This window comes from Ursus arctos, unplaced genomic scaffold (genome assembly GCF_023065955.2).
Source record: "Ursus arctos isolate Adak ecotype North America unplaced genomic scaffold, UrsArc2.0 scaffold_27, whole genome shotgun sequence".
Classification (NCBI taxonomy): domain Eukaryota; kingdom Metazoa; phylum Chordata; class Mammalia; order Carnivora; family Ursidae; genus Ursus; species Ursus arctos.
In genome coordinates this window covers 35,086,594-35,099,620 of record NW_026622952.1, presented here as the reverse complement: position 1 = coordinate 35,099,620, position 13,027 = coordinate 35,086,594, and the positions used below count along the sequence as shown (strand labels likewise).

At 49.4% G+C, this 13,027-nt stretch overlaps 1 protein-coding gene across 5 annotated transcripts in view; it reads right to left on the bottom strand.

Moving 5' to 3' along the window:
* STOX2 (storkhead box 2) overlaps window positions 1-12,513 on the bottom strand; it is a 209,027-nt gene extending 196,514 nt beyond the window's left edge. For 4 of the 5 annotated variants that reach the window (XM_026508571.4, XM_026508573.4, XM_048226228.2 and 1 more), the window contains exons 1-2: window positions 12,187-12,513; window positions 11,569-12,011 (exon numbers count right to left, since the gene is read on the bottom strand). In XM_026508571.4, coding sequence (XP_026364356.1) covers window positions 11,569-11,920 — 352 coding nt within the window. In that variant the 5' untranslated portion in view covers window positions 11,921-12,011; window positions 12,187-12,513. Of the gene's footprint in view, window positions 1-11,109; window positions 11,465-11,568; window positions 12,012-12,186 lie in introns of those variants that run through there. The other variant, XM_044387593.3, reaches the window with a different exon arrangement.
* Window positions 12,514-13,027: the final 514 nt, after the last annotated feature.

Genomic DNA, 13,027 nt, shown 5'->3' with positions numbered 1-13,027 from the left:
GGGATTTAATTCTTCATTTGAAAAACTTGCAGTGAGCACTTGAGAATAACACTGCACCCCTCCAGCACAAAGCAAATGATTTATAAAAAGCTGATATTGTAGGGCCTTCCAGATAAACATAAAAGTTCCATATAAGAACAAACATACCAGTTACTACAATACTTCTAATGGCTCAATATACCTTAAAGACAAGTACTCTTCACCTTGAGTTAAAATTCAAACTCCAGCTTGCTTATAAAACACACACCAAAGCCGAAGGATACAAAAGATTAAAATGCTGGGCATGGAGACCACATTAAAAAAAAATTCACAAGAGGACTTGGGGTGCCTGGGAGGCTCAGCCAGTTAAGTGTCTGACTCCTGGTTTCGGCTGAGGTCATGATCTCCGGGTCATGAGATCGAGCCCCGCGTCAGGCTCCACGCTCAGCATGTGGTCTGCTTGAGATTCTCTCTTTCCTTCTCCTTCTGCCCCTCCCCCCTCACACTCTCTCTCTTTCTCTCTAAAAAACAACAACAAAAAAACCCCAAACAAACAAACACAAAAGATTAAAAAGAAAAAGGTGGCAGCGATATACCAACCAAAACACAGAGGTGGTAATATGAATTCTGGATAAAGATTTCAAGGTAAAAAGGATGAGAGAAAACTTTGTATCAAGTGTATGTCTACATGTAACATAAATGTACATACACTTACACGTATATGTATAAATATATAATTATATGTGTATTTATACGTATATAAAAGGCAAAAATTAACAATAAAGGCATGTGTTGGCTATCCCCTGACCCTGCATTTTAAATATCAAGACCACAGTACTGTCTTTAGGCCTCCGCTTCACCTATTTGGTGGGATATCGATCGATGTATGTTTTAAAAATGTTTTGCAAATCATAATCCAGATGAGACTACTTTGTTTAACATCCATAAGAAATTACAGTACAAGAGAAATAAAATTCTCAGTGACAGTGAGCGAAGCCAAAACCTTCATCCAGTAGAAATGACAAGCGGTTTTGCCGTATGACTCCACGCATATGAAGTTCAAAACAGGAATGAACCACATCTGGTGAACTTACAAAAGAAAATCAAGGGAAGGAGTAACAGAAATTTCAGGATAATTATTACCTCTTGCAGAGAGAGAAGAGAATGCCATGGAAGAAAAGCACAAAAATGGTACCGCCGTTCCTGTAACACGTTATTCTTAAATTAGACAACGGTTGCACAACCCTCGTTTTACTCTTACTACATATGTGTGCATACGTGTGTATGTATTCATGTGGAAATTTTTTATGTATACCAGCTTGTATTTGGAAACTTTTACAAACTAGATGTATCTATCAGTTGGGGGTCACTGTGCCGATGGCTGTACGGATGTATTCTAATGAGACCACACCCAGATCAGGAGCTGCGATACTAGTCACTGCCTCATGAAGCTCGAGATACTCTGTCGTTCTGCACCTGTCATACCTGAGAGTTAAATGGGGATGAGACAGAAATTTCCACCCTGAATCGTTCAAGTCTTTGATGTAGTCTAAACCTCTGTGAGCCTCTTCTCCAAAGACACAAAAGACTTTATGACTGTTTTACTGGAAGTGGAGAGACCCGGGGCTGCCACGAGGCTCTCTCCATTGAAACAGTCCCTACTTACTCCAGAGTCAGGAAGCCAATCTGGAGATTCCCCCAGGAGCTGAGGACATCAATTCCAACTCCATACTCATGAACTAGGAAATAACTGCAGGATAATCTGACATTCTGCTAAGGTGGGCTTGGTTATGAGCTCCACTGATCCCCTGAAAAAGCTAAAGTTCAATAAATCAAGATGGTCTGAGTAAAAAAAGAAAAAGAAAAAGAAATGACAACCAGTTTTAAAAAGGTTGACAGCTCAGACTCTGGAATCAGAATACTGAGTTGAATTTGAGATTGCTTGTTCATGCAAGGTTACTCTCGGAACCCCTGTTTTCTCTTCTACAAAACAGAAGTAAATGTTAGCACTACCTCTATAAGGATTAAATGAGATAACGTATCAAAGTGCCTGGAACAACTTCTGACCCAGTTACCAACTCTTGAAGTAGAGCTAATGAACATTTAATAAAATGAAGGAGCATACAGCATAAAGATTGTGTTCTAGAATGCTCCTTCTTCACCATAAGAGGAAACGTTAAAGATACAGGAAGGAGTAGAAGATGCTAGAGTAAGCCCACTGTCTAGCAGCATTCAGAGACGTGGTTTCTGAAGTACTGATTTCTTTCCTTCACATCAGCACTTCACAGTTACTAACTAAAAGCCTCTTTCTTATTTTTTTAAGCAAATTAATAACCAGACTCTGATGAAAAGAAAGTGATCAACCCAGACAAATTGTGCTGGTCACAAAGTCCCCCCGTGACAACCAGTCGTTCTTCTCTCCTGAGATTCTGTATTAATTCCAAAGTCAGCAGGCTTTCAAATCTCCCCATGCTCGGCAAGACCAAACGAGAAGGAACGATGGGGAAAGGACGGGCCGGGCGTCAGAACCTTGGGGGTGAGAGGGCATTTTGGAGGGAGCGGGTTTGAGGATGTGGGTGAATATGGGAAGTATGAGATTGCAGCATGCGCAATCAATGAGATAAAGAGTTGGGATTTCTTTCCAGAAGGATGGCAGGGTTCATGGAGCTGTATTATCCTTTCCTGCCTCGGGGGGAGTCTAGAAGTGTCTGGCCGGTTGACCACAGGCAGAGATGTAAGGACAAAGGCCAAGGTGAATTATTCAGCCTGGACTGTTCTCGTCGCGCAGCAGGGAGAAGCCCTCTACCACAGGCCCACACAGTTCAGCCCAGGAGCCTCCTCCAGACCTGGGAGAGACCAGTAGAGAGAATGCACAGGGCCCAGTCCCCACCCCGCCCTGTCCCACAGGGACAGAAAACTTCCAAGAGGAGGACGTGATTCCTGAAAACCGTCCTGCACCTCACCTACACCAGGCGGTCTTCCGAGCTTCCCTGTGATCCCTGTGCCCTGGCTTCGCCTCTTCTTCGGCCTTCGCCCTGGCATTGGGCATGCGTCAGTCATGCACCTGCGCCCTCCTCCACGCTCCCAACCTCTCCCTCACACACACACTCGATCCCGCAATGCTCGGGGGCGGCCCCTCCCAGCTCAGGGCACCCACCAAGGGCCACGGCCTAGCAAGCAGGAAGGATTAAGAAACTGAGCTGGGAGGTTGGTGGGTCTGTGACTTTATGAATAAAGCACAGCAGCACCAAGCAGAAGTCAGAGAGGGAAGGAACTGGGAATCGGTGTGGGAGTGGCTGCAAACACCCACAGCTCTCTGGGGTGGGCGGGCAGCCGCCTTCTGCTGCCAGGGGGCTTGGAACCGCATGACCGACCCATGAGTAGAACACAGCCTAAAGGGACAAGAGCGAAAGGTTTGGAAATATCTGTATACAAATAAAATTTTGTCTTGAGAATCCTATCAACCCTCTAAGGGGTTAAATATGTGGACTGTTCTCCCCCTCTATCCCCGCATGAAGGAGTCAGAAACTGTCTAGGACGCATGAAGGTCACTTTCAAGGGTGGCACGGTGGTGATGGGGGTGGGGGGAAGGGTAGCCTGGAATTTCTGAAGATAAAGTTCCTTAGAAGAGCAGGCGCTGAGCTCTATTGTCCTATAAATGGATGCCTAAGGGGAACTTCAGTTTCTAGAAAAATCTGGGGGAGAGAAAACTACTTGGAAAGGCAGAGATGTAATCATAATCTTTTGCTGCAAAGGTGTGAAAGGAAAAATTGCCCAAACCCTGGAGGGAAAGTTGGGGGGGGGGGGCGTGGTGTCTGACACAGCATTGGAGGAAGCCTGGCAGCCACAGAAGGAGAATGCTAAGAGACAGCACCTTTCCCAGGAAGGAACAAAGCAGAAGCCTGGCAGCCGTCCTTCGAGCCAGCACCCCCTCAGCACCCGGGGCTGACTGTGAGGACACAGCTGCAGTGATCTCAGGTGGTAAGACAACGAAATCCCACCAGACTGCACTGCACCCCTTGAAGACATTGGTAAGGCTTTAGGGACCTCCAGGGACCGCTAGATTCCTGACAAGATGGCTATTTTGGACAGACTACTAATCAGCCAGCTTTCAACAAACAGAGGGACTTTCTATGCTCCCCATGAGTTAGGTATTGGGAAAGGGGAAGGTGACATCCTGGTTTCAGACACAAGTCATTCTGCATCGACAGATGGGCCCTGACTTCAGAAAATTTTATTTTAGGGCCTTAACAAGACATTGAAAAAATAGAGGAATGTTGTTGTGTTTACTTGTGTCTTGAGAGTAAAACTGGCAGCCCAGAGCTATGCTTTCACATTGTTCCCATCATACGAACGTCTTAGACCCAGAGTGTTCCACGCAGTGTCCGCCGCTGGCTCTGCCCTCCTCGGAGGGTTTACCTTCGTTTCCACCCCAAAACGACTCTGATGGAGCCTCTTCACCTCTTTACCTAAAGTCATTTATCAAATTCTTCAGAGGTATCTCTAGTTCTGGTCCTTGACAGGGTCCCCATTTACTGTTCTCTATCCAGAGAGATTGACTGTGGGGCTCCTGGGTGGCTCAGTTGGGCATCCGGCTCCTGATTTCGGCTCCGGTCATGATCTCAGGGTCGGGAGATGAAGCCCTGACAGGGGCTCTGTGCTGGGTACGGAGCCTGCTTCGGATTCTCTCTCTCTCTGCCCCTCCCCCAAGCCGCCGCCCACACTCCAGCACGCTCCCTCCCGCTCTCTCTCAAAAAAAAGATTGCCTGCTATCAAAGTATCAAAAGTTGCTATAGACATCCTCTGATGCCAATGTGATTAAGGGTTATTAAAAAGTCCTTAGTGTAGGATCTCCTTAAAGATAGATTTATTTCTATATATGCATATATAGAATACTTATATGTTAATAGATTATATTCACAGCTTGTACCTTATCAATACATCTATTTAGCCTCCTCATTCAGATAAACAGGATCATTAGTTCAGAAAGTAAAAAACAGGGGCGCCTGGGTGGCACAGCGGTTGGGCGTCTGCCTTCGGCTCAGGGCGTGATCCCGGAGTTGTGGGATCGAGCCCCACATCAGGCTCCTCTGCTATGAGCCTGCTTCTCCCTCTCCCACTCCCCCTGCTTGTGTTCCCTCTCTCGCTGGCTGTCTCTCTCTGTGTCGAATAAATAAATAAAATCTTTAAAAAAAAAAAAAGAAAGTAAAAAACAAGTCTGGGATTGTGTTATGTCTACAGCGATACTACAGAGCAGAAGGGTTCTAAACTTGTTTTCCACGTGCACGAACTGAGTAGAATAATGACACAAGCGCGTGTCCAAACTTCAGGCGACTATGAAAGCCCATCTCATACACATCACCTTGCGAGATACTTTCAGCAGGACCAAACCTTCAAAAGTATTTGTAGCAAGTAGTTGGTATACAACAGACCTCTCTGGGTTTTTACCCCAAAGCACCTGAGTGCTTTCACTCCGGCCCAAGAGACACAACCACCTTTCAGCTGTATGCTCCTTTAAGAAGAACTTGGGGATAACTGGCAAATTTACCTCTTCATGCAAGAGGAAGGCAAACGTGTGCTCCGGGTCAAATTTATAAATCTCCGCCAAGCCTCGCAGTTATCACAGCGAGCCTGTGAGTCTCAGAAGTTCATTCTAAAAGCTTTATTACAATGAAACTGACACGCCTTGACTGAAAATATCTTGGAGCCAGAGTGAGGTAATTCATAAAAATATTTTTTATGACCAGCCAGAAATTAATAAAACTTGAAATGCATCACCGTCCGCTGTTTTAGACTTCATCCTGAGATTCTAAATATGAGAGGTCAGGTTCTCTAAGAGGGAAGCCCGTGTCTGAAACTTTTCTGGATATTCTGTAGACCCCCAACCCAGGGCTCTGTGCTTCCTGGATGCTCAGCGCCTTGTCAGCACAGAATAAAATCCCAGGAGGCCCCACGTGGCCTGGAGGCCGCCGGCCCCTCTGACCTCATCTCCTGTCCCGCCTTGCATTGCCATTCTTCTGCTGGTTCCACCGGCCCCAGCCTGGCTGGCTCTTTCCGGTCCTCCAACAGGCCGAGCGGATCTCCACGCGCTCTTCCGTTGTGGGCGGACTGCTCATCAGTCAAGCGCTACACGAAGCCGATGCTATTACAGGGCAGTCGCTCCGCACACGGGTGGGGAAGGGCGCTAGCTTCGCGGCAGAAGGTGAAGAAGTCACTCTCGTTTGCCTGAGCCCTGCACAATGATCAACCACACCACGTGACGGACCGACCTGTTTGGCCCAAAGGAAGCCCAAACACGATGGTCTTAGGCGACATCCTCGACCCCGACACTGGTTTCTCTTTTCCGTCGTGTTAAGAGAAAAGGAGGACGCAGCCACCTCCGGTGAAGCCGGCTGCTGCTGGGCCGCCCAGTCCCCTAAATTGCTGGGAGGGTGTGTGTGTCTTGGAAGGAAATTTTGGTCAGGACCACCTGACCAAAAGGAAAGGAAGGGAAGGGGAAAAGAGAAAAGAAGACAAGACAAGACCCACTGTCTGGACCCAGATCCTAGCTCCTTCTCTTACTAACTAGGTGTCCTTGGAGAAGTACTTGGTTTTTCCGTCCCTCAATTTCTTCATTTGTAAAACGGGTAAAATAATGATACCTAAATGGGATAACTGTCTTAAAGATTAGTTAATAGTATGCTAAGTGAAATAAGAGAAAACAAAATACTATAGGATTTCACCTATATGTGGAATCTAAACAACAAAACAAATTAACAAACAAGCAAAAAGCAGAAACAGACCCATGAATATGGAGAACACAGTGGTGGTTGCCGGAGGGGGGGGAGGGGCAAAATGGGTGGAGGGGGATGGGAGGTCCAGGCTTCCAATTAGGGAACGAATACGAATATGGGATGAGAGTTAGGGCACAGGGAATGCAGCCAGCAGTGACGGAACAGTGTTGTATGGGGACAGATGACAGCCACGTTTGTGATGTGCCTGGCAAAGCATAGAGACTTGTTGACTCACTGTTCTACACCTGAAACTAATGTAACATTGTGTGTCAACTATACTCCAATTAAAAAAAAAACATATTAGTTAATAAAAATAAAGCACTTAGACAATAATAAATGATCGATACAGGTTGAGTATTATTCCATTTCTCATCACGCTTCATCTCATCATCCGCATAAATTCTACCGCACTTGTAGCTATGTGAAACTCCGATCTCTTCCCTAAATTTTTGAACTGTCTGCTGCCCCACTAGAATGGAACCTCCAGAAGTACAAGGACTGTGTCTGACCGGTTCTCCACTTCAGTTCCCAGAAAGCCGTCCGTGTTCCAGCTGTTGAATGAAGCAGCATCTCTCATTCAAAAAGCTTCATAACAGTCATGAATCAATCCCAACCTTCAGTCTACGAATATTATCCAATTTTAAGTTGACTTAAATAAACAAAATAAACTTCTGGGGGAGTACAGACAAACTTTTTTTGGAGAATACATTTTTTGTTTGGTTTTGGTTTTGTTGTTTAAAAATTTATTTATTTATTTGAGAGAGAAAGAGTTGAGAGCGGAGGGAGGAGCAGAGGGAGAGGGGCAAGGAGACTCTGTGCTGAGCGCAGAACCCCATGCAGGGCTGAGTCCCACAACCCCAAGATCAGGACCTGAGCCAAAATCAAGAGGCAGTCACTTAACCGACTGAGCCACCCAGGTGCCCCTGCTGTTGTTTTTTAAATAACCTCTACTCCCAACATGGGGCTCAAACTCAGGACCCCAAGATCAAGAGTCACATGCTCTACCAACTAAGCCAGCCAGGTGCCCCAGGAGAATAGATTTAAAAAAACAAACACACACACAACTATTGGGTAGGTCAGGTGATGAAGAGTCTGACTCTTAGTTTTGGCTCAGGTCATGATCAGGGGGGTGAGGGAACCCTGCAGGGCTCCCAACTCAGCATGCAGCCCGCTCAAGATTCTTTCTCTCCCTCTGCCTCTGCCTCTGCCCCTCCTGGCCTCCCTCTCCAAAACAAACAAACAAACAACAAACAAAAAAAAACCCTACAATTCCATCTTAAGATTTTACTACTTGGAGAAACCACTTTAAGAGAGCAACTCCTTTTGAGAAACCCAATAAAGATTTTGAAATAAGAGTAAAATTTTGATGCCCATAAGTGCTAAACAACTTTATAATATAAAATATAAGCTCTGATTTAAAGTCTAAAAAGCCATGTAGCATATTTGGTGCTAAGTATTTGAATATCAAAGGATAAACTGAGGAAATATGAAGAACCACTGGCAGGGACGGAGAACTAAGCCATGCCCCGTGAGATGTGAAGTCGGGAGACCCGATGGCATAGACCGCTGGATCTGCCTAAGACTGCCGGGTGGGAAAACCCCACGAGCCCCAGGGGGAGGAGCGTGTGGGCCCCACACAAAGGCAGGTTAGGGGCTGGGGCCGGAAGGCCCTCCAGACACAACACAGCTAAAATGGTACCTTCTTTAAGGAAATAACCCTTGACCGTAGGATGTACCTAGGCGAGTGACGGCCCTAATAGAGCTCTTGCCACCTCTCCCCACAACTGCGTCCACGGACGTAGCTGGGGCGCCTGTGTCTGATCCCCTCCCAGTCCCATCCACCACTCCCACTGGCCCCAGAATTCTCCTTCTACCAACGATCAAATCATGTCACCCCTCTCCCTGCTCAAAAGCCACCAGTGGCTTCCACATCATCGTTACATGTGGGCCTAGCCTCCTTTCCCACTGTTGGATCACACCCTTCTCCGCAGCCACCCAAACCAGCCCGTTTCCAAACATGCCACGAGCTCCCCAACCTGGTAACTCTGCTCATGCACTTGCCTGCAGAGGAAAGCCGTCGTGCTCTGAACGAACCCCTTGCACCCCACATCTGCACACGGTCTAACTCAAGCCTCATCTCTGGGAAACCTCCCTACCAGCTCACGAGGCGGAAGGAACTGCTCCTTGCTCCCTTCAAAGCACTGCCCAGTTTTGTGGGCGTCTCCCCTCAAAAAGGCTGCACACCTTGTCAGTCTCTACAGTCTCGGGAGGGACACAGAGACTGGAAGTAGTACTCCCTCAATAAACACGTATGGGATTTAACTTACTATGATTTACTCAAAATACACAGCACAGTTTTGAAACGCGCCTCCCTTCCTGAACACACATGTCCCTTTGAAGGGTCCTGGCAACCCAACGTCGGAACTTTTTTCTACACGGCCACAGCAGGTCATTTCTAAGGAATGAGACTATTCCAAATCAAAACTTTTCCTTTGACTCGCTTATTTCCCTGCTTCTTGTTGAAGCCATCATCACCTCCTCATTGTCCAACCCTCACCTGAAACTGTACAGTTGGTTAGAACCACATACTTTTTTGGAATCGCAGGCAAAAGTCATCTGGAATTGCTTGTATCTTCGATACAGCAGACACTGAGGTTCCCACAGAGAATCCCTAGAGCAGGTAAACTGTCTCCAACAATTCAGCATTTTACGGTCATTACTGAAGCGCAACTGGAATTCCAGCAGAAATTCTGAACCCCCAGAGCAGCTCAAAAGAAAGTAACCACCTGGATCCCAGCAGGCATCACTCCTGCTCCTTTATCTGTGCTGCTGTTTCAGGAGGCGGTGTCTTTGCTTCCCATCATCATCCTGAGTGCCTGGTGGAGCTGAGCCATGCAAGGGCTGCCCCTACCCCCCTACCCCCTCCGCCCCCAACCCAGTCCCTGGAGACCGCTCCAGCCAGACCAGGACCACAGTCAATGAACTACAGCAATTTGGAACCTTTCAAATTGCCAAAATATTTCTCTTTGGTGAATGGAACAGATACCCAGTTCCTATGAGTTTACAAATTCTGCTGAAATGAAAAAAAAAAAATGTGAACTGAAAAATTTACAAATCGAATGCTATTGATACAATGTCTGGGATTTCAAAATGGCATTAGGTGAGGAACAAGGGTGGAGGTGAAACACGGATGTGCTGATATATTTCAAAGCTGGATGATGGGTACATGAGAATTCAATGTAAGATTTTTGAATTATGCTACTTTTATATGTTTGAGATTTTTGAAAATGAAAAGGGAAAAATAAGAATGAAGTCGAGTTCACAAGAAACCATTAAAACGCTGTCATCTATACGGGGCATAAAAATACCTGCATCTACCCTTGCTTTCTGGTGTGTTGCAGCCCTACATACAAGAGCAGATCAGGTCTCAGAGGCATTAACCTTGGCCCCTTTACTAAGGCAGCTTAATTACAGGTAGTCCACTGAGGTTTTTGCTTAAGTAAAACAGAAAAAAAAAAATTAAAGCATTTTTTGAAATTTAGCACAGGTTACAAAACACGCAAGATGCAAGCCTTCCTGTTTTTTGTGTTTTTTTTTTTGTATACTCAATTCAAAGGAAGCTTTGTAAAGATTTCTGCTTTACAAAAACATACAAAATACAACTAAATAAAAAATGCAATAGATTTGCGACAGGCGTACAGGAAGACACAGGAGCACGTATAAGCTAAGCCGTCGGAGGAAGGCAGCATAGCAACAGTGGGTAACGAAAAAGGCGGCTTCACAGTCTTCCAGCGTTTGAACTTTTGACCTCCTCCCAAAACGTCCTGAAAGAATTTCTAAACCGTGGTACTAGAAAGAATGCTTTCCTTTTGAAATCGTTTCATTAAACACCACTATTTACCATATACGTTTTTAACCACTGGGCCCAAGGTACAAAACTAAAAAGTATATTCTCAAAGAGACGCAATCTGGATTCAGAATATAGGAGTGCGATTAAAAAAGAAAAGAAAACAGCAGGTCAGGCAACACTGGAAGCGCGCAGCGACTATCACCGATCCGGCTCCCCCCCACCCCCCCACACTATCTACTTTTGTTGAGGATCAGGCTTTCCCTTGATTTCCTCGTGTCCCTTCCTCCCTTCAGACGCGCAAAACTAAAGAAAGATGTACCGGAGACAAGACGTTTGAAACGAAATCCACAGCTCCGCCTCGCACAGAAAAGCCGGCGCTCGCAACCCACCGAGCAGCAGAGCCGCGGGACGCGCCCCCCGGGCGAAAGCAGCGGGGGGCCTCGCGGAGGGGCAGGGTCTTCGCCCGCGGAAAGGACGTCGGGGGACGGGGTGGGGGCAGCCGCGCACCTGAACTGCCCGCCGCCGCCGCTTGGCGCGGCGGAGCCCGTTGCTACCGGAGGCCACCAGAATCCTCTCCCGACTCCTCTCGACCGCACGCCGCCCCGGCCCGATCCCGGCAGTGCGGGAAAAGTGAGCCCGGCAGACCCGCCGGCGGCCGCCGACCGAGCCTCCCGCGCCGCCGCCTACCTGGGCGTCCCCAGGCACCGCCCCGCTGGAGCGCGCGGCCCACGCCGCCAGGGAGGCTCCGGAGGGCCGGAGGGGGAGGGGGTGTGCGGAAAGGTACGAATCCCCGTTTTCGGTGCCAGGAAGTTCCCCAATCCCGCGCTCGCGCAGGCCCGCCGGCCCCTCCCCCGGCCGGGGCTCGGAGGCGGAGGGAGGCGCGGGGCGCCGGGGGAGCCGGCCGTCCCCGTCGCGGGGCCGGGCGCGGGCTCGGGGCGGGACGGCGCGGGCGGCGGCCGGACTCACCGAGGCAGCGGATGTGGAAACCCGAGGGCGGCCGCAGCGCCCGGCGCGTCCAGCCCTCGCGCAGCGCCTCCAGATGCTCCTCCTTGCCCTGGATCAACAGGACCTGCTCGTCGATCCAGCCCAGGAAGAAGGTCTCGGCCACCGCGGCCGTGACCTTCTTGTTCCAGAAGTGCTGCATGTTCTCGGCTTTGAAGTCGGCGAAGATCTCGTAGCCGATGTGGTGCCGGGCGAGCTGGCGGGGCTGGGCCGGGGGCGCAGGCTGGGCGGCCCCCGTCCTCTCCCCCGTTGGCCCCTCTGCCGGGCCCAGGACGATGGCCAGAGAGTGAGGCGCGATCTGCAGAAACTTCTCCATCTTCCGAAGCAGCCGGCGCCCCCGCCGCGCGGCCCCCTCTCAGGGCCGCCGCTGCCTCCCGCCGCTCCCGGGAACAGCCGCCAGAACGTCGCTGCGCGACAGGCGGGGAGTGTTAGTGCCCCCACCCGCGCCGGGGCTGGCCGCGCCCCCACCCCCCCACCCCGCGCCCCTGCCGCCCCGGACGCCCCGCGCAGCCCCAGGGTCGCCGCGCCGGGAAGGGGACGGTGCGCGGAGCCCGCTCGGGCCCGAGCTCCGGCGCGCGTTACCTGCAGCTCCGGGCCACCCTCCGGGCACCGCTCATTTCCCAGCGGCGGCACCCTCGGCACCCTCGCCTATCCCGGCGCCCGGCTGCCCCGGCAGGGGGCGGAGACGCGGGAGGAGGAGGGCAGTTCGCGCCGAGTCCGGGGAACCCTCTGGGCTGGATTTAGCCCGAGAAATTCCCAGGAGTCCGAAGTGGAAGGTGTTCAAGGTGGCCCGGAAGGCGGGGGGTGGGGTGGGTTTAAGTGGCAGGGCTCAGAGGAGAGCTGGAGGCCGGGGTGGGGGGGTGCGGGACGCACGGCGACACTTGGAAGGCAAGGATTCCCGAGCGGAGTGTCGCTCCTCCCCACGCTCCACCCACCCCCACCTCCCACCTCCGCTGGAACAAGTGGATTAGCTGACTGGTTGATGGGCCCTTGGAAGCGGCTTTTAAAAAAAATTAGTCAAACCACGAAAATGTGTCATCAGTCTCTCCTCCCAAACTCTCGTGGAACTTTCCTGTCATGTCTCCATCATGTACTGTGGGCCTGCTACAGAAGAAACCCAGTAATTCCCCATGTTATCTACACAACACTCCTTTGATGAAGACGATACGGGTATTACCAGGAAAGGTAACAATCATGCTTTAAAAGAAAAAAAAAAAAGCCTTCGTTAAGGTTGTTTCTGTGCAAAACTGCGTTTTGCTTATTTTTTACTGAGAAAAACTATATATAGTTGTCATATATCTAAAGAGATGACTATCAGAAGCAGCATTAAGGGTTAACGCTGCCTGCGAATGATTTTCCCAGAACAAAGAATATTTCCAGGACTACACAAAGGAACAGTATATTCAAAAGGCTACCTATGGAA